The sequence below is a fragment of the Neodiprion lecontei genome, chromosome 5 (assembly GCF_021901455.1).
Source record: "Neodiprion lecontei isolate iyNeoLeco1 chromosome 5, iyNeoLeco1.1, whole genome shotgun sequence".
Classification (NCBI taxonomy): domain Eukaryota; kingdom Metazoa; phylum Arthropoda; class Insecta; order Hymenoptera; family Diprionidae; genus Neodiprion; species Neodiprion lecontei.
This window is the reverse complement of record NC_060264.1, coordinates 9,510,015-9,531,420: the sequence shown is the minus strand read 5'-3', so window position 1 is coordinate 9,531,420 and position 21,406 is coordinate 9,510,015. Positions and strand designations below refer to the sequence as shown.

At 35.4% G+C, this 21,406-nt stretch overlaps 1 protein-coding gene across 4 annotated transcripts; it reads right to left on the bottom strand.

Moving 5' to 3' along the window:
• Window positions 1-2,398: 2,398 nt before the first annotated feature.
• On the bottom strand, window positions 2,399-21,401 carry LOC107223807 (rotatin). Of its 4 annotated transcripts, none has more exons than XM_046739861.1 (30): window positions 21,197-21,401; window positions 20,916-21,100; window positions 20,551-20,727; window positions 20,304-20,419; window positions 19,586-19,844; window positions 19,278-19,436; window positions 19,037-19,141; window positions 18,366-18,887; window positions 18,027-18,247; window positions 17,714-17,951; window positions 17,423-17,632; window positions 17,129-17,335; window positions 16,819-16,992; window positions 16,606-16,741; window positions 16,100-16,324; window positions 15,730-15,991; window positions 15,466-15,641; window positions 15,108-15,353; window positions 14,797-15,020; window positions 14,326-14,619; window positions 13,978-14,218; window positions 13,717-13,885; window positions 13,429-13,625; window positions 12,592-13,331; window positions 12,142-12,346; window positions 11,752-11,963; window positions 11,384-11,524; window positions 11,078-11,207; window positions 10,141-10,423; window positions 2,399-3,747 (listed from the first exon to the last, which is right to left on the bottom strand). In XM_046739861.1, exons 1-29 carry the CDS (start codon window positions 21,240-21,242, stop codon window positions 10,152-10,154), a joined length of 6,489 nt encoding a protein of 2,162 aa, XP_046595817.1. In that variant the 5' UTR covers window positions 21,243-21,401; the 3' UTR covers window positions 2,399-3,747; window positions 10,141-10,151. The 4 variants fall into 4 exon arrangements, with proteins under 4 accessions (XP_046595817.1, XP_046595818.1, XP_046595819.1 ...); XM_046739862.1 differs by lacking the exon at window positions 2,399-3,747 and adding an exon at window positions 7,589-10,068; XM_046739863.1 differs by lacking the exon at window positions 2,399-3,747 and adding an exon at window positions 7,589-9,943.
• Window positions 21,402-21,406: the final 5 nt, after the last annotated feature.

The following is a 21,406-nucleotide window of genomic DNA, read 5'->3' as shown; positions in this document are numbered from 1 at the left end:
TTTTTTAACGGTGTGTTTGAGAATAATTAATGTGCGCAAAAAATGATTTCAAGGGGTTAGATTTACAATCAGTCAAAATAGAAATACAGAGCATGTCGGAGTTTGAGGCTTAATCCATTTTTGACTTCATTATCACTTCCGTCTTCAATCAGATATGACAGCGTGATCTGTTTTATCATCACAACAGGGTCTTCTGCTCATTTTCAAATCCAAAAAATTGTGGTCATTATCGTATTTACACGGAAATGAATTAATGCAGCTACTTCTACGTCCATAATGAGACGCGACCATCGTTACGAATCAAATTTGAATCTCTGCGCGAATGAGCAAATCACTGTTTTTATCATCTATGAAATGGTGTAAATTGCCGTAGAATGAAACGATCGTTAATCTATAAAATTTTCAACATCCAATTTTGCGCATGGATCTCGATTACGAGTTGTGCAGGTCAACTTTGTAGGTTTGCTTGTAAGATGCGTCTCGAAAAACGAAGATATCATTAATCTAGTCAATGTCTGATGCAAAATTCAAAGTCATCGATGACGCTTGTCAACTAATGTCTAACGTTGTTACAACATTCACACATCACGGTATAATTTACATGCTGGTTTTGTTATTTTTATGACGTGATATTATACCAATGGCAAATGTCGACCAACTGCCTCCGTACAACGTAGCGGTCTGTTTGTTTAACTCATAATCAACCGTATTTTTAATCAACTGTATTCTAAGACAGGCATTTTTCAGGCGAATATATCATAAACATATCGCATCTTCAAACTTCTTCGAATACTCCAGATGGTCTAAGGAAAAACTGTCAAAAATTCAACATTGTCTCCCCATGACGATGTCATAACTTTAAGTCGTGTTAGGTCATTTAGATCAAAACAAATATCGAAGAGAGCTTTAATGTATTCATTTTGCAGCGAGACGAGCTACAAGGTTATGTTTTGCAAATAATTTGATTACTAATTCATATTCAGCTATCGATCCTAGCTGACCAGAGCGGACTTCGTAATATCCAAACTACCGTATCACTAAAAATCTCAAATCGAACCAATATTTTACGCAAATACGACAAATCATATTTTAAAATTCTTTTCTTAATTCCTAAGTAATAAAATATCTTCGAAGTTTAGAAAATTTGGCTTCCAAGAGGTCTAAAAATTTTTCGGAAAATTGCCGGAAACATTAGGGTATTTACAGGTCGTTTTCACTTGATTTGAAATGATGGTACGCTACTGCAACTGAATCAGATATTTTTTGTACTTTAGCATCAATCTTCCGAAATTTTCTTGGTCAACCGAAAAGCACAATCGTAAAATCTATCATTTCCCAAACTTACAATTACGAGATTTTGTTGCTCGGAACAAGGAAGAATTTTAAAATACGATTTGCCGTATTTGACTAATGTGATCGGTCACGTGATCCCATGCGTATATAACACCTTACAATATGCAGTGTCAGGCATTCGACACTTTTATTGTGTTCAGACTTGCGAATTTCGTCAAAGTATCTAAGGGTTGAACACAATTCAAGAAAAATGAAAATATTAAACTAATTTTGAAAAGATATCTACCTACACGTACAAAAGGCAGACAGTTCATTCTGTACAGCGGGCAGAATTTACAAATGTGGGTGCGAAACTGTGCACAATAACGAATGAATATATTTCTTTGTCACCTGCTTGAAGAGTTCGATTTTTGAAACCTGTGGACCGTGCATAAAGTGTCTCATTTCTGAACTGTACGGTGGAATGACGTTGGCGCACGCGCGCCACTGAAATGCTCGGTTTTACACACTAGAGCTTTCTTTGGCGCATGCGCACCCTCGAATAACTCTATTTCACGCACTGTGTCATTGAGCGTAAGTTACCTAACTCAAATTTTACGCACTGTCAGTGGTACCTTCGTCGATTCTCAAATCAAACTTTCGTTTACAATTATTGGAATAAATAGCTTGTGTCACACGTGCGAATGGGCGATATCTGACTCGTATAATTAAAGCGCTCGCCTTGACTCATGCTGCAAACTTCACACTTTTTGGAAATCGCCAACTTTCCGCACTTGTAACATAATATATTGTAATAGGCTTGAGCATACTTACTTTATACATTGTTGAGCTTGCACATTACGGATCGATTTTGTGTCGGCCAGGGACGAAAATTCTAATTTTATCCGATCGTCTGGCGTAACCTACAACAATGCGTCATGGCCTCTCTTCTTGACGTCAAGAACGTTAAACGTGCTGGAGGGCGAGGCGAAGGGGAGTCGGTGTCAAGCTTTAGAATGAAAACAAGATCTTCTTGAAAGTTGGATCCGAGCAGGTATACCTTGTACGGTTTATACCTGTGTTTTCAGACACATACAACAACTCCATCGATTCACTTAGGATAAAACTTCATGTCAGGATCATGAGTATATTATACAGGTGTAGGTTTTATAACTAACGTACAATTGGTGATTTGTAAAAAATCAGTTGCGTATAATGTTCTGATACATTTATTAGTTTTCGTTTGCACCGATTTTTTATTGCAAAATAATATTTTCACACAATCGTTGTTGGAGTCTCTTTACGTACGATAATGTTACGATTTATTGTCAAAAAAATTGTACTGGTTTTCGCCATTGTTGTAAATGTTATATTAATACGTAATTGAATTATTAGTGCGATAAAAAGATTTGGAGAAGACTCAAACCGAGCCGTAGAAGGCACATGAATGAGGAAATGATTGCCATTTATATACCGATTAGTAATGGTTAATAGTACCGTTATTTTTCCCTTACATACAGGTACTGATGTGTGTTTCATGTGTTATACATATAAAATTATTGTAGCGTTCGGTCTTATGTATAATACCGTAATATATAAGTTGTCAAGTTACTTTACATCATAGATAAATATCTTCTCAACTATAAGGCTAAACAAATCGCGTATGGAATAAGATACATGTAAAAACATATAAACGGTGCTACGATGACGTCAAATGTTATACGTACACACGCGCACATAATCACTCTGTTTGTAAGGCGCCATATAAATTTTCGGCCCATGCCCAAGATTTGCATTTTTCCATCTTTTTTTTTCTAATATTCATTTCTTATGGCCAACGCGAAATAAAAATTCTTGTTTTCGACAAGGTTGTACAGAGCGGCGAAATACAATTTTTATTTTCTTTCTCTTTCTTTTCATTCTTCCTTATATAATTTATCGCCGACTTCTTTTGATCAAAGAACATTAAGTACTCGACTTTGTATACAGACCATCCAACGATATTTATTTTATGGTTATATTCGTCTTATAAAAAATACCCTGATAAATTTCGAGCTTCCTCTACTCTCTATTTTACCGTAAATTATACACATCACACATTCCTACGTGAATATGTGCAAAAAAAAAAATAAATAAATAAATTGGCAACGATAAATAACTAAATGTACTTTTAATGGTGTTAACGATACTTGCGATACTTAGTTTAATATTTCACAGCAAAAAGCACGACGTATATATGTGTATAATACATAGCAAGCTGCGGATTTTTTTCACAGGATAAATTTCTTCGAAAATTATTCTAGTGTCATACCGTGTGAATGAGCGAAAATGTCCTGCGCGATGAAGAAATAGCATCTTCGGTTGGCTTTATATGTTGTGTAAAACTGGTGTTTACTAAACCGGCATGATATACGCTCTGATTGTCGTACATTGACATTGTGGCAAATGACGTCAATCTGAATCCCCCTGCATAACCTAGGAGCAAAGCAACAGTAGAGTATCAACTATAAAACAGTGGTATTGTTGTATACAATATGAATCGTGTACTTATACGCGCGTAGTAAAGATGCGAAATCGTGTAGGTCTAGTATCCCCACAGTAGATAAAAGCTGCGTGGTCATTTTGTACATATAACGTATATAGGTTGAAACGCGATTGATTAATAGATAGAACGAAAGACAAGCAAGCATAAGTATTTAGTATTAATGGAATATATTTTTTTAAATCATTGAGCTTGACTAGACGTGGATTTAGAACGTCTTTGCATTCAAAAACCCAGATCATAAACGGGTGTCATGCACCGTGTCCGTTGCCCCGTGTCTCTGAAGTGCGCATAACTTACCGAATGACGACACAATTCAAACAGCATAAATTTCACCGCGGGAGGTGTGCGTTACCTTGTTTCGCACTTTGCGTGTTTGTGCGATTGTTTTTGCACTGGGTGGTGCTGGAAAAAAAACATATATCTCGGACACGACGGTGGTTGTTAGATAATCGTGACCGGCGCCCTCCCAACGCGGTTACTCATCAATCATCGTACGGCCGTAAAATCTACACGGGATATTGATTGATAGATGTTACCTATGAACGCGATACTTGGTGTAACAATAGTAGATGCTATGTGCGTGCTTCTTTCGTTAGGGAATTTAAGACTTTAAAAAATACACATAGAAATAATAACTGCTGCAATACTCGTTCGGATCGGAGTCGAAACAGAGAATACAGAGGTTTGTAAAAGTCATTCGTATAATATAAAGTATAACCAGGATGTTGACCAAAATTGACTTGTTCATGACGGTAACGGCTCGGTTGTCCAGGATGTATAAGGTATTTTACAGGTTCAACTGTCTTGCAGGATAGTAAAAAAGTTCCCTGGTTTTTATTTTTAAGTAAGAATAGAACTCATTTCGTTATTTTTAATTGAATACGTGATTGAACCGAGTTTATGGCACGTTTAATTATTTTTACTCTTTGTTTCTTCACGGATAATGGGAAACATTTCAGAATACTCTAAGAACGGCAAACGATTTCTGGCAATAGAGTATATACTATACACATGTACATGATGTACATAAATAAGCGTTCGAATTTTGAATAGTTGTTTGAATGCGATAGTCCGCGGTTAAGCATCGACAATGCAGATCGTAGAAAATAGATGCGACGGAAAGTTTCGGTCGCTGTTTTTCGAAACATATACAGCAGTAACTCCGATAATCGTGCTTGGCGTTCAAAACAATTCACCTTTTACGGGACGAAGAGAGCATGCAGGCAATTGTTTCGGTCGAAGATACGAGCCTGTGTACGATCCATAGTCGAGGTTGAAACGTCCTAAGTAAGATAATCTCCCATCGTGGACAATACGTCGTACGAACACATATGCGAAAGCCGCGTCAGAAGAATGTAATTGGCTCTTTGGTGGGAGCATAAAATAGGATATTGGAGAGGGGAAGCCGCATCGTACGTAGACGTTCAGATTACGGTCTAATTACCAATTCGATGTCCTCTGATAAAATTGACTCAACTTCAAAGAGGTTGATCATAAAAGACCGAACTTTGACGTGACAATTACAAAGCAAGTAACTCTACGAACCCCGATGATAAAACAATTATCTTCTATGCTTTAAATATACAGGAGTCATCAGTTTTATCATCAGGGTCCGTAGAGTTACTTGGATATTATAATCGTGACGCCTCTATAAAGTTAAGTGAACTTTATCAGGGGCCATAGAATTGACGTAGATACGCATATGCCGAGATTACAAGAAAGTGTGTAATATTCGAAGTAGTGTATGTATCGCATATGCTGTGCGACCGGCGTAAATTGGACAGTTTAAACGACTTGGAAACCAGGCTGTCTGTTGCGGACACGCCTCCCAGCCTCGGTTGTCGGCCACCGTTCGCTGGCCACCTCTCCTCATCCGCTCGGTATGCGTCGACACAACGTCGGAGGTCACCATTGACGCAAATCCATCCGATGCCACGTGACTCGGACACAATACCGTCAGAGAGACCACCTTTCATTAAATTCATGCCTATATGTATTTATAGAGAGGGCCACCCACGCTTTCGTAATACACATAGACAATTATTTGACGGCACTCATTAACCTCCGTGTTACAAGACTCAATGTTAAGCGGATAATTTCACCTCAGTCATTACCGTCTTGGAGGTAGAGAAATGAGAAATAAAGCGAAGCGAAACCAACGAGGTCGACTCGACTTTTTGTATGCCAAACGATCGGTCTTTCATCGTTGACAATTAATTATCACGATCAAAAATATCATCTACAAAAACACGACGAGGCTGTCCCATTAATTTCACAGATTGGCGTGAGAAAAATATGCATTTACGTACTATGATCACTGTCGATAATCGCTAGAATCTAGGAGCTACGTAGTTTGTTGTTTCCGGTGTGGAGTTTTCTCGCAACAGTAAATACATAAGCTGTGTTCGAAAACATCGCACGGACTGAACGCAAAACGTATCCGTATGCTTTTCTATCATAATGAAGAAACTATATCGGATACTGCGTGGACTAGAGCTGCGTATTACAGATTCGATTTCGGCGAATGAATTGAGGAAATTAATACGATGTACAGTGGTACTGTGGAAGCTATAAAAATTACTCGGCCGGATCCTTTTGTTTGATTAGATGCAACTAGGCATCACTAAATAACGCGCAATATCGAAATAATCCAACTCGCGATAAATCGTGATGTACTTATTATTATTAGTGCACGCATGTAATACAGTAGAGCGTCGATTATCCGAACGTCAGTTATCCGAAACGTCAATTATCCGAATGGTGATTTGATTTATCCGAATCGTCAATCATCCGAAAGATTATTTAGTTCCTGATTTTTCGAATTACAGGCTGAACTTTCGTTGTAAAACAGAAGAAAATTGTGGACTTTTTTCCAAAGAATTAAACCAAATATGTACATAGACCTGCCACTTATAAAATATTAATATTAGTATAGACACTTGTTTCTCAATACATATATTTTATACACTATATATTCTATTACGTAAGTATTATAAATGTTAACCAAAAGTACTATCTATCGAATAAGAAGATAGTTCATTTGTTTGAAATACATTCGTATGTATCTGCATTGAACATATCAACGTTTTTTTTGCATATTGTTCGGTTATCCGAATGGTTCCCGGCCCCAATTAGTTCGGTATTTATTTTCCGGCACGCGTAGTTGGCCGTATGAAATCGTATCGCTCGGCTCGACGGTTTTTCAAATCCCATTTTTCCTCGTGATTGGATAGAAAAAAATGTTCACTGACATGACAAGTGAGTTATTTTCCTCATATTCGATTGATTAACTTAAAGCTATGCAAGAATGAAAACTAGCTACGGAAAAAAGAGAACAGTGACAATTTATTTTATGCTCGAATGCGGAGGTGATATGGCATTACAAGGATCGAAAATAGAAGAATGAAAAATAAAAAACCTAATATGAATTTAATTGAAAACACGGGGATCGTGACGTGCGAGCGGCTTCGACAGTCTTTTACGTTGTATAATTAGGAAACTTTGTAACGCCGATGATCAAGTCGGTGAAAGTTCTTTTCGCATCGATTATGGAGTCCAACAGTAAACGATTATTTTACACACACGATACATGTACGATAATTTATCATATGCTTTTTACAGATTATAATTCCGAATAATACTACAGAGTATACCATCGAATAAAACATGATTTCAAATTGTTCAATCGTTAGTTTTGTTCGCTCCGAAAAGAGACTGACGTAAACACTTATGAAAACGATTTGTATTTTTTTTTTTTTACACACCTTCTTATGCGGATGTTTGTTTGTTTTGTCCTACGTTTATAAGCGTATGAAATGATATGTGGAAAGATAGAGATTTCTTGTTTAAAATAAAAAATTATCCGTCGAAATAAAAGTAAGCAACAGGAGAAACAGAAAATGATAGAAAAAGGTCTTTTCGAATATTCTCACGTCACGGATTTTATTCTTTTATTTCGTAATAATCTGAACAGCCAAAATCAATAATTTAGCTGAGATATTCACGTCGTTGCTGCTGTGATAATATAATCGCTTATCACTACTGTATCCTGCTTAAATTTATTCAACTGATTAGGACGGGCGAGTCTTTGACGTGGGTAGCTGCTACTAACGCGGTTGTGAAAGAAGCACAAAACCCCTGGTTGCATAATAAATCGAGTTGAACAAGGTCCGAAAATTATGAAGAATGAAATAGTAGTTCTCTCATTCAGGATTTTGACAATTACCGGGCGAGTTTGTTTACGTGTTTAATTTCACGATACCTTATCGTTCTCCATAAATTCAAATATACAAATAATGATCTAATAACGAATCTCCGCTTCGGATTCCCGAATTCCTCGCTAAATTTGAAATCACTAGAGTTTGCATCTTCCCATATATACAACGAAAACTTGGGTTAGTTCAACACCGGCTGAAAATAAGATGGTTATTGTAATATCTCGTATCGGATTGTCCGAGGAGATTGGTTGTTTCTTGAACCGCGTTATATCATTGCTGGAGTAGCGTAAGAACGTTCTGTACGTTTGTGTTAAGCATTTGCATCACGAAACTTCAAATATAGAGATTGAAATCAGCAGGGTAAGAAAGATCGGCACAAAATGAAGAAGCGTTTTGGACTTTCGTTGATAATTAGGCTGTTGCGTAATTGTTATAACGCAACGTGTACATCAGGAATTATGTATATGACCACGGTGAAAGGTAAAGAAAGTGAAAAAGAAAACATTTTTAAACTTGCAAAAAAAAGATACGTCATTGAAATCGTTAATAAAATTATGAATGTCTGAACGTACAGAGTTATACAATAAGTTTGCTGCCATCCACCATACATTTAATTTAATAGATTACGCGAACATGGTAAATTTCGTTTTGTACCGAACAAATGATTGGCTTATTGTTTAACGGAAACGAAACGAACACTTACGAGTCGTTGAGTCTGAACAGCGACGACAGGGTTTTTGCTTAAACTTAAGACGGCTTCGAAAAGTAGTTTATAGGCGATTAAATTGTACATTTAACATACAAGTAGGTACAGTGAAGAACTGTAACTGTCAGATTAAAGAAAGAATCGAATGATAAAAAGTGTGCAAAAGGCTTATGGAACGAACCTGTTTAATCAATTCTAAGATCCCCCGAATTTTTCACGATTTCACGTAAAATTCAAGTTCTTACGCGATTTGGTGAAAAACAACTGATTACATTATGTCAGAACTCAGAAAAAAAACACAGCTGTGTAACCGACATTTTTCAACCTAGTTGACTATTAGCACAGTTTTTATTTTATTTCTATGGGTGTGTGTAGGTGCTGAATTCTACACCAATCATCCGCCTAAAATTCGTCAGACTGATTCATCAGTTAATTATCATAAGCAAATAGTAATCTTCACACATAATTTCGGTGAAACTTATAAGATACGTGCACATCATTAGTTTTTCCTTAGTTTGAAACCATTGTCGAAATGACGTGTTTTTACGTGAAAAAAAAATCAATTCGCTATTTAGAAAATTGGAATCTTATTAGTGAGATTCACCAGCAATATGTTCTCAGATTGGTAACAATCAGAAATCAGATGGCACTTGATCAAAAGATTTTAAACGTGATTTTCAATGGTAAAATAATTGTTACTTTCCTTGAATTTTTGAAAATATCTTCCCAACGCGATTTTTAATTCATGTAAATATGTATGTAAAGTACAACTCATTAATACCTAATAAACAATACAAAGAGTTTTATCAGAGACATGGTTGAGTGGTTTCGCTCTGAAATTTGTTTTATACAAGCTGTTTATACAAACGTACATATAAATATGGTATCTTTGCCTATATACAGAATGTGTAAAAGAAAAAGAGCAAAGACCAGCTTTTCCTCCTCATTAATTTAACGAGCAATATTTGAATCAACGAGTTGGCAGGCAAGTTGTCTAAGATACAACGCTCTGGATTAACCTTGTACCCGTAAGTGTATTACTTTTGCAATAAAAAAATCTCAAATAAAACAGCATTAAATTCTCCGTGAAACTTTTTGAATCACAAATGGCGGTAGAAACGGTTGACGAACTTACAAAATTTTAACGAATCAACGACACACTTTCTGTTTAATATTACAAATTGTGAATTAAAGCCAGGATATCTGTGTATAAAATTTATAAGCTTTGTGTAAATATGCTTAAAAAATCTTATTTAAATAGTCAGTCTATCAAATAAGTTAAAATTACAGTGTTATAATTAATTATAAGGTTAACTAATTCGATTATTCTGCAAGAGATTAACTGGATTTGAATCATATTTACAAATTAATTGAATAGTGAATCAATATAAAATTCTTACCTTTGCAGAAATTAATTTCCATGGTTTGGATTTTCAGAAGTTGACAAAATGCGTATCAGGTATTGCAACATCTTTACTAATTCTTGCTCTTGTTCGGCATGTGGAACAGAGAGTGTCAATCGACCCAGTACTTCTTGGATACTTTGAAGAAAACCAGCATTTCTAGCAATTAGTTTACCCTTTTGATTGTTGCTGACAAGAGACCAAAGCATAGCACCTGCTACTCCAATTTCAGCTAATGATCCTTTGCTAAATATATTATGCAGCAAGTTGATGAAATCAACTGCAATAAAGAAAAATAATACAAATAACCAGAACTTGATTATAGCGTAAACAAATCATATGTGCCCACGAAGTCAAACCCATTTTAAAGGAAGTCATATTTATGATATTGTAATTCTGGTTTCGCCAATAAAAATTAGCATCGAGTGATTAACATTTAAATTTTCGAAATGAGTAGGCTTGAGCCATGGTATCATTCTGCGCCAAATAATTGAATAGTAATTACAAATTTAGTAGATAGGGGCAGAGGTAGTAAGAACTGGAGGCAAATTAGTATGGTAATGCAAACAGCTGAATTTGATTAATCGATGTTAACTATTCAAAATATGTAGGAATGTAACAAAAATGGTGTGCAAGTGCGAGATTTTGACTGTCTAAATCCACTGACAACTTACACAATGTATCATAGGGAGTTGCATACGTAGAATGCATCAATATCAAATATAATGCAACCACGATTGCCACAAAATTCAGATTTTTAAGAGTGATCAATTTACAATAATAAAAAAACACATGATTCAAACTGGAAACACTATTTAAAAAAACCAAATATGAAGTCCATACAGATGCTAGTGAAAATTTAGATCAACCAAGACACAAATCAACTTATACCTGTTGAAGAACTATTTGAGAATAATTTAAATTGAATAACTACCTGAACTCAGAAGCCTTGGCCTATTTGCCATGTTGAATCCCAAATTCCGTAGTATTGATATAGCCAAAATTCTAATTGACGATGATGAGCACTTAGCTAATTGGATCAGAACATCCAAACCATCCGTAGCCTGTAAATTAATAATCATAAATCATTGATAGATTGTGAATTATTACACTTGTTAAGATGAAATGAAGAGGATATAAAAAAAAAAAAAATAAAACAATTGATAGTACTATTTTGGTCAGCAATCTTAGGAGTAAGCGACTATAATCAAATAAATTACGAAACTATAAATTTATATACTTTTGATACAGATATCTGCCCTTCTTCGTGATATGTAAAGTCGATCAAAAACTCTAAGCAGTATATTTCCACCAGAGGCCATGGTTTCACTCTTTTTGTTGTCATTGGGTGAATTTTAGAGAAAAACTGCAGCAGATTACTCTGAAAATGGATACAATGTGTAGGCGCTAGCTATATCTTCAAAAGTTATAATATAACTGTAATACTCATTCTACAAATATTACGTACATGTTTGATTACGTTTCTATTTCAGAAATCTCAATGTTTAATATAAGTTACAAATAAAAAGCTGAGCCATATTTCGAGACAACAGCGCTAAGTTACACAATAATATTTATTCACAATACACAGAGCATTGCTCAGCTCACCTTCGAAATTGAGACTCTGCACTCATGGATATGAGTAGCATTCCGTAAAATATGAAAAGCAAAATGGAGTTTGTGATTGTCAAAGTGATGACCAGCTTTCTCAATTTCTTTCGCAGCCAAGTGTATCATAACATGAATCAAAGCAACAGTGTTTGGCGTTTTTCTGAGTCCAACTCCAGGTAGTGTTGATGTTAATGTCAGAGACTGTGTAGCTGAGAACAATAGAAATGGAAAATACATTTTTTTAAGAGACAATTGATACCTTCTAACTGGTGCAGTCGAAATTGAGGGAAAATGATATTTAAAATATGAAAGAATTACGAAATGAAATAGTTTCAAACCTGTGCAAAAAAATTAAGGATCTATAAACATGCTCTCAATATAAACTACCTTCTTGGCAATGAGTTGTAAACGTTGCGAGTAATTTCAGTGCAGAAATTGTTACGGATTTATTCATCGAAACCCAAGCCCACAATTTATGCAAGATGTCCGCTAATCCAGCTTTCGCCATGGTTTTTTTCATTTGGAGACCGTTGTACATAAAATTCATGAGTAGCGTAAAAATACACCCTACCTCGTGAAGTAAAGGATTCATCTGTAAAAAATATGTCGATCCTTTTTTTTTGATCACTCACTTTCTATATTTGAAGAATTATTTTAAATATGTGTCCATCCCACAGTTTGTGTGTAGTAATCACTATATAAATATGTAAAAAATTGCAGCACCATTATAGTATTCGTAAGCTGCGCACCACTTAAATTACAAACATCGATTTGACCAAATTAATTTTACAACTAACCAAACATATATCGGTCTGAATTTAATTACCCAGAACTTACTTTATTTTCTCTGTCAAAGCCATTCTTCTGAAGTTCCAACGGTTGTAAATTGAGTTTAACATATAACTCTTTTAGCTGCATCATTGTAGTTTCGGGTAATCCCTCCTCTAGTGCAGTTTTCTTAGCTTCTATGGATACGCATAGTAAGTTTGTAAGAGCTCCAATTATGAGATCCTTGTCGTCCGTTGGTTTACGATTTTTTTTCAATCTAGTGTAACTGTGTGCAACATAGAGTTGCAACAATGTCTTACAAATTTCCGAACCAATCAGAGCTAATTTTCCATCTGCAGTTATCCTTTCAGTTTCGTTGCAAATATTTTCCCCATTTAGATCACCATCATCTAATTTCTTCAGATGCATGTTCACGTTTTTTATCGACAGTTTATTTACATCTGACACAATATCCCTCAAGCTTACTTCTTTACGCCTATCGGAAACTGTAGTGTGACTTGTATCTAGTATAACTTTCAACGAAGCATCCTTTCTCAATGGCACATCACTCTGAACTTCATATGACAGGAGAGATGCGAGTGAACCAATTGCACTCATTTGAAGCTCAGAAGTAGAATTTTTAATGGCAATGCACATCGAAGACACCACTAGTTCTGGCCCACATAATTCGATTGCAGATTGCACAGCCTCCGAGCATTGATTCTCCGAAATAGCGAGAACAGCTAATAACTTATAAATTTCTGTCCAAAGCTGATTACGTAAGTAAACTAATCTTGGTGTCTGTGTATCTGTACAAGCAAAATGCATAATCAGTTTATTTATTGCAGCTAATTTCAACAAAGATTTATGAAATGTAAGAATTATTTTGAAATGGTGTGTACTTACAATATAAAGTATGATTTAAAAGACTTATGACCAGATAAAGTGAGTCGGGAGAAAAGTTTACTGTAGTCGTAAGCTTGCTGTTGTGTGTCACACACTTTGTGATTACCGTACATAAGCCAGTATACATTTCAATGACATCACAGTAATGCACTAGACCTTTCCTAGATTCAATATTCTGTGGAATACCTTTGAAACATCTATGAATCCAAATAAAATGAATTATCAGCATGATGAATTTGATGAATGAAAAAAATTCGAGGAACATAGCGTATCCAAAAATTTACGTACCCAAAAAAATATTTATCTATCGAATGTTCATAGAGTTGCCGAATGATATTATGCTCATCAGCATGTATTAAATCAGTGAGTAATGTACAAATCGCTGTGATTAGAGACGGAGTGGATACAAATTGGAGAGTGTTGTCTTCCTCTGTAATTTCGGAGTCCTTGCCTGACACTGTAAATGTATGTGTGAATAATTTGAGAAAGAAAATGGTTTGTAGAATGAAAATTTGAAACAAAAATTTGGAGAATATAGTACCAACGTACGCAAGTTATATTCCTCATGACAATTATAAACCTGGGTGACATGTTTCCGTGATAACAACGTATTATCAAACGTGCCACTATGTTCGGATTGCCATAACATAACTTCTTCACTAACAGTACTAGATGGATCTGGATCCAGTGTTGATAGCAAATAAATGTTGGAGCATATTAGACTGATCTCGTAATAAATATTGCTCTGTTCAGCAAATATTAAAATAGCTTCAGACTTTAGTGAATCTGCCTAAAATTCGTCAATTTAAAACAAAAATTAAAGTTATTTTGCAATTACAACTTTCCTATATTGCAATGAGCTTAACATTTAGGATGACTTTGAAAGAGGATGCTTACATATTGATATGCCGATGATTTGCAATTCCGTAGAACATTGCTCAAAGCTACAGCCGCTTGTTCTCTCACTATACAAGATTCCATTCTGTTCGTAATGTGATCAAGCAGTGCATGGCACAATTCATTCGGAGCTAATGCAACGGCGTTTAAAAGTTGTACAGCTGTATGTTGCGCAGCAGTCAATCCTGCAAGTAACTGGAGTGCCGATGCTCTAACTAGAGGATCTCGATTCTGCCAAAGCATTGGCAACCAACTGAGACAACTTCCCTCGTTGTACCAAAATGTTGCCCATGTCTGAGAATTACGGTACTCTTACGATTAAACGTGTCTATTGGAGTTCAAATTTTTTAAAGTGCAACCGTAGTGTACAATGAAAAGAAAAGAAAATTCAGAAGCATAGAGTCAACTTTCATTTAAATGTAAAAACATTGAGAAGATATTTGTTTCAGGAATATATTTCTCTTTACTCACGTTTTTATCAACACTTTGTTGCATCTGATACAGTAAATGATTCAAGCACAGAATTGAGTTCCTCGTTATTGAAAGCCCCATGTAACTATAAGTTCCTGCTCCGTGAAATGATATGATCAGTTCGATCAATGCATTGCCAAGTGAAATTAACAAGTTCTTATGTTTGTTCCACTGACATTTTCCCGTCAAGTAAGAAAGGCAGGAGAGGAGCCAGTCGAGATATGCTAAAAATTGCAGTAATCACCCATTACGCAATGAGAAAAGTAATCACAGGATTCTACCAGAGTGGTATGTTTGGATCTATTACATACCTAGATTATAGAAGTGCTGCTGATCACCAAAACAAAGATTGGAAACAACAAGCTCAATGAAATTAATCCACGATTCATCTTTCGATTTTTCATGAGTTTCATCTGTCGACTCAGTTGCTGAACATGCTCGAGCCAGCTTAAGTATGGCCTGATGTGCATCCTGGTTGTTTGTATCAAGATTTCGAAGTAAATCGGACAGAGATTTTGTCATGTTTTTCATAATCTTACAGAGCCAAGCATTGCTGCCTAGTGTCCAATACAAGGTAAGAATTGAATAAGTAATTACAATTAATATAAACTTTAAATCTTAAATAAGGGGAGTTAAAATTTTGAAATAACTTTGACCCTTCAAACCTACCACTTTTTGTAATGTTCACAAACGAGTAGAGAAACGATAGAACATGAACGAATAGTTTGGAATCTTCTGAGTTCGTGGGATATGATAATAAAAACCGTTCAAACGATTTTTCCCAAGGCAGAGAAGTAACGTCAGATAATTCGGTACACTTTGACATATCATACAACTTCAGATACCTGCATTGTAGGTGTTATGTGAGTAACATGAAGAATAAGCTTAAAAATATAAATTTAATACCTTTGCAATTAATTTCATACCACTTACACAGTAAGGAAATCAAGCGCACATATTACTCCGCCATGGGTAGTTGAATTCTGTATGTTATACAGTTGTTGTTGACAACAGTAACGTACCGAACTCAGTTGGAGACAAGTGAATTCAGATTCGTGGATCATTAGTCTTTCTGATATCTGAGTGTCGTTTATTGTATGGATAGATTTCCACAATGTATCGAATTTGTCATTCCATTCCCAAGCCCAATACTGCCTCACAAACGTCAATGCCTTTTCATTGCTGCTGTGAAGAACTGATTCAGGGTTTGTTAAGAAAAAAAAAAGGGAAACTTTCGCCTCTTCAGACTTCCTCTACCAACATACATGATGGCCAATTTTTTTAATGCTGAAGAGTCACGTACCTGACAAATCTGGACACCTGTGGATACTGGTTTTCCAATGGCATTTACTTGTGAATGGCAACCTCATTCTTGCTACCACAATATATGGAAGAGATACATTTGTAGGATTTGGTCTATCTGTATCTTTGTCCCCAACTCTAAGAATGTAATCGCTGTACAACAACAGGCAGAGAAGATGTGATCCATTGTTTTTCACGCAATCGTTATTTGGAAACAAAAATAAACCTACAAAAAACATATAACATATTTCAAATTACTGTAGTTCAGTTACAGGATATGATTGAAAGAAAATAAGCCGCTTGAGCATCAGTTTGGAGTCGTTCTTACATTTGCGAGCTTTGTTTACCATTAGAGAGAATGGGATTTTAAAAAACAGCTATTCTAAACGAAGATATTGAAATGCAACCCTAAAAATTACGGCGAAGAAACTTGGGATTTCGGCAATTAAAAAAAAAAAAAAAAAATCTCTCAAGCAACCATCTTCGTAATGAGTATGTAATAATTACTTCGAAGAATATTCAAATATATTGCAGGTCGGCCTGCCAATTCGTGTCTTGTAGAGCTATCCATTGAGCAAACCAGCTTCAGTATCGTCAATATAGGGATTACAGAATCTGGATAATTTGTGTACTCCTGTTCAATCTGGAAATAAATTCAAATTAAATAATGAGTACTTAACTGACAATAAAATTAAAATGTGTTGTTAATCACGTACATACCAAGGCACTATCAAAGATTTTTAATATCAACTCCAAGCCGTTTTCGTTGATAAAAATACTATGTAGCGATGAATCAGTAAGCATCACACTAATTTGTACCAATGCTGATTTCCGCATTTTTGGGTCAACTCCAGGCGCATTAAGCATCTCAATAACAGACAATAGACTGCTTTTCTAAACGGGAATTATTTCAGTCACAATAATATGTATTTTGTCATACAGTTGCAAGTTTTAACTCAAATTCGTTTCATTTATTCTGAGCTGTAACTAGGTTTTGGATTGCAAAGTATTAAAATCATAAGTAAATAACCTGATAATTGCCTTGGCTTTGTCTGATTGAAGAATTTCTATCGATTATGCAGACAGAACTCAGCGGCAGACCGTGAAGGGAAGATAACCGGGGTAACTTCCTAACAGAATCAGTTTCCTTTCCCAACAGCCAGATGAGCCGACAAACAGCCTCTTCTCTAACATCAGAATTAATAGCGAACAAGAGCCTAGTGTTGCCCTTCAAAACCTTCAAAAGGAGACAAGCGAGAAAAAGTATAAGCGATAATAAAAATCACAAATATGTGGTAGAGTTTCAGATCTGTATATAAGTTACCTCAATATATGGAATTTGGATACTAGACCACAAATCAGGGTCTAACATTTTCAACACACATGATCCTAAAGTTGACTTAGTACTAGCAAAACATTGCAAAAGGGCATGAGCTGGCGAAAGGACTTCTAAGAAAGTACGCCATCCTTCTTCTCCAAATTGAATTTTTGCTTTGAGTAAATACACTATAATTTCTTCAGCCAAGTTTCTTAGCTGGAAAACGAAACAGGTATGTCTGATGAATTTCGGATAACTGATAAATTAAATAAATATGCAATCAATGTTTATTTATACCTCCAGATTTTCATTGCCCAGTCCATGACAAATAATTTCCACCAAGACACTTGGTTCCAGAAGAAACGATATTTTACTCCACGAATGTTTTCCTTTAGTGAAAGTGACTCCTAAAATCGCTACCACTAGTTTATGACATTCTACATACATTGCCAGTTGTACATGCACATCGTTATTCGCCAATAAATTCAGTACCAGTTTTGTAGCTAATGTCTTATCGTTAGGATCTATGCGGCACCTTGAAAACGTGATCAATGTTACCAAAGAAGTAAGAGGTCAAATTTAACTAAAATCATACACTACGAATACTCACTCATCAAGATTTTGTAAAATTGAAACTGCCTGTTTAATTATATTGAAGTTTTTATGATACGAAAAGCATAATTTTGAGGCATAAATCTTTTTTAGAGCAACTGGCATGGGTAGTTCATTAGTATTTTTCATCAACGAAATAGCAGCCTCCATCGATTTCGTTATTAGACATGTTTCGTCAAACAATTTCAAACTCTCGCGCTCTTCTTTACCATGAAATTGCTGTGATTGTGATAAAACATAACAAGAATAATCAACCAAAAATTTATCCGAAATTCATCCGTCCGGGTAATTTCATAGCAAATCTATTGTCTGATTTGGTAAAATAAAGAAAACTTACTCTTGCATATTCTTGTAAAATTGTGTGTATATCTGGATACATTAAGTACGTTGGTGCATCCATAACAGCAGTGACAATTGCAAGCTTCAATGGTTTGGCAAGTATCAAGTCTGCTAATTCTAGTGGAACAAGATTACTAAGCAGTTTCGTCGTAATGCATACAAGCTGCAAATACGTTACTCTGCAGTGATCCAGACTGGAATATGATGCTAGATATTCAATTATCTCGCCGAGCAGATTTAACAAGGTCTTTAAGCTTTCGTTCACTTTCAAAGATTCGCTGTCGCCACAGAGCCAAATGTTGGGCAAAAGGCTTATATTTAATAGCCAAATAAGCTCAGAAGCCAAATCTGTTACATGCATAACATTTGTCAATGGAAATGCAGGATCGATTGGAAGACCCAAAAGTAACAAAATATTCTTTAGTGTCTGTATGCAATAAGTTGGTATCGTCATTTGCTGTGATTGTAAAACAGTGTCTTCTATGTTATCTACAATACTTTGACTTCGTTCGCTTGTACCCTAAATGGAAAAAATATGTTTAAAACATAACAACGCAGAACAACACCAAAGGTATTGTTAAAATTGTTTTTACGTAAAATAGTTTTCAAAAATTAAAGTACAGTAAGGTCAGAACAAAAATTGTCATATTCTAGACTTGCATCACTCACCGTGGATTGATATGCTTGATAATTCACTTCTGGAAGTCCAGGATCTGGACTGTCTCTTTCCTCGGATGAAGGGTAGGTCGCACTTTCCACATTTTCTGCCAGCAGCTGTGATCAAAAAACAATATACAAAAATATAAAGGTATTACAACTCTCTTTGTAAGAGTTGATAAGCAATATAAAAAAAAGTTAATAAAAGATGGAGATGAAATCAAACGATGGAAAAATACGATTCATAATTCACCTTTTGTTTTTTATTGGCGACACAAGGATCACAATAATAGTAAACACGAAATCTTAAAGAACGTGTCAACTTGTACAAAGTTTTCAGCAACGCCGTAGCCATCTCTGAAAAATTACCTTCCTCGTAGTCCTCGTTCGCTGTAATAAGATTATGTAAAACCTGTAAAACATATTAACCATTACTCCAAACACTATAAACCATATGGGAAAATTAATGAAGCATCAATAAATAGCCATGCCTCTTCATTGGGATATATGTGTGGTTTATACACAATGATCCATGTAATATAGAAAACAAGAAAATATTACCGTGACAATAGCTGGCCGTTGCAAAAAAACCTCTGCTGGAAAATCTTGCAACATAACGTTTGTGATGAATTGACACGTATGTAGTATTAGAGTTGTATCAGTTACATTGTGCAGTGCTTCTTCAATAGCAGCTAGCACACCTCTGTCCGAAGTAACCAGAGGCTGCCAGGGCATAACTAGCCATCTTATACCACCATCCGTCTTTTTGTCAATGTGTGTTCCATCTCCACATTGAAGAGTCGGATCAAATAGTGATGTACTGAATGAAAATCACTTATAATACCACTCAAAAACTACAAATTTGAAAGCAGTTTCATTTCATCATTACTCATAACATTCAAGGTGATCCTATACCTTTTCTTGAGAAATTCAAATTACTGTGAATAATTTTTCTAATTAAGTCTGCAGAAAGAAGTAAAACCGATTTTCTTTCTCATAACGAATTGTCTATGGAGAGGAAACTGGAAAAACGTCAAATTGCAAATTCACAATTTTGTAACAAATCATGTAAATAATTTAATATAGGATCAGGCTGTGTTGGATCAATGCCCTTTCCAAGTATGAACGGAAATTTATACAGTATTGTCATTTGCGAGTTATTCACTCAGTTTCATGGGTGAAAAATCGAAATTTGAATGAAATCGAATATAGCATTGCCTTGAATTTGTTTCACATATGAAAAAAATAAATTTTATATTTTTAACTTCAAACTGCACACCTTATTAATGATGCAGTTTTTGTTGTAGAAGATTGCAAAACACTATTACTCCCTTCAATGTCTCTAAGCTGGAGATCTGCAGTTTCTGTGGAAGATGTAACAAACCGACCTGGTCTCTGAAATCATAGAATTTTGTGTATAACTGGAATTGAAACTGTTCAAATATCCTCACAATTTATAGATTGGGCCACATCTATTTTGTTGATACTTATATTTCAAACTCTATTCAAAATGTAAAAATTCCTACCTTGATAGTTCGAACCTCCATATTGGCAGACCGTTGAGAATTATTTGTATCTGTAGCAACAGCCTCAATTTGATACAATTTATTGTGAAGTGCCGGATCGAGATGGGCTCGTAATTCACGTATTTCATTTTGAAATCTGAGTCTGCCAAAGGCGTTTGTATAATTTTCTCCATTTTCCTGCGAACAGGTGAACAACACGATCAACATGTTAAACAAGGCTTGGAAAAACATGTGCTTCAAATTCTGAGACATGTTAATCATACTGACATTCCTCGCTTAGCCACAGGTACACTTTGATCAGTTCGATGGTAAGTGGCGGTAATTAATAACGTGATAACTATAACAGTCTTTGATTTCTCTTTTACCTGAATTAATCGTAGTAGTAAATCCAAAACTTTTTCTGGCTGTGGGACGTTTGGAAACGTGAACCAATTGAATAGTTTGAGAATAAGCTCCTTCTTGACCGCTTCACAATCGCAACCGAAACCAAGATCAAATTTTGAAATGATACTGTCGAGTGCTCTCAGGCGGATTTCGTCGATTGAATGGCCTGAAAATAAACATCCCAAATTGAAAGAAGATATTTATGTACGAATTCCAAAATATTATCTGGATACCCAATGGAGTTGCCATAGCTTCAGGTTACCTAATTTTTTTATGTGGACCGACGTTATCGTATTAATACTGCTCATTTTGTAAATCGACCATATCCATCGGCGTTTTTATCAGTCATCGTTTAGGTTATAAAACACGTTTGAAATTTTCACCGCAACAAACCATGCGTTCGGAAATTAGCTCCCAGTACTGTCAACAGTCATTCATCTCTTTTGCGCTGCCGAATTTATGGATAAGTCTG

Excerpts from the sequence above, each read along its gene's own strand:
- LOC107223807 (XM_046739861.1), bottom strand. The coding sequence starts at position 21,242 with ATGAGCAGTATTAATACGATAACGTCGGTCCACATAAAAAAATTAG. Across the intron at positions 20,420-20,550 it reads TGGAGGTTCGAACTATCAAG|AGACCAGGTCGGTTTGTTAC; the intron begins GTAGGAATTTTT and ends CTATGATTTCAG. Across the intron at positions 10,424-11,077 it reads GCCAAGGCTTCTGAGTTCAG|TTGATTTCATCAACTTGCTG; the intron begins GTAGTTATTCAA and ends TCTTTATTGCAG.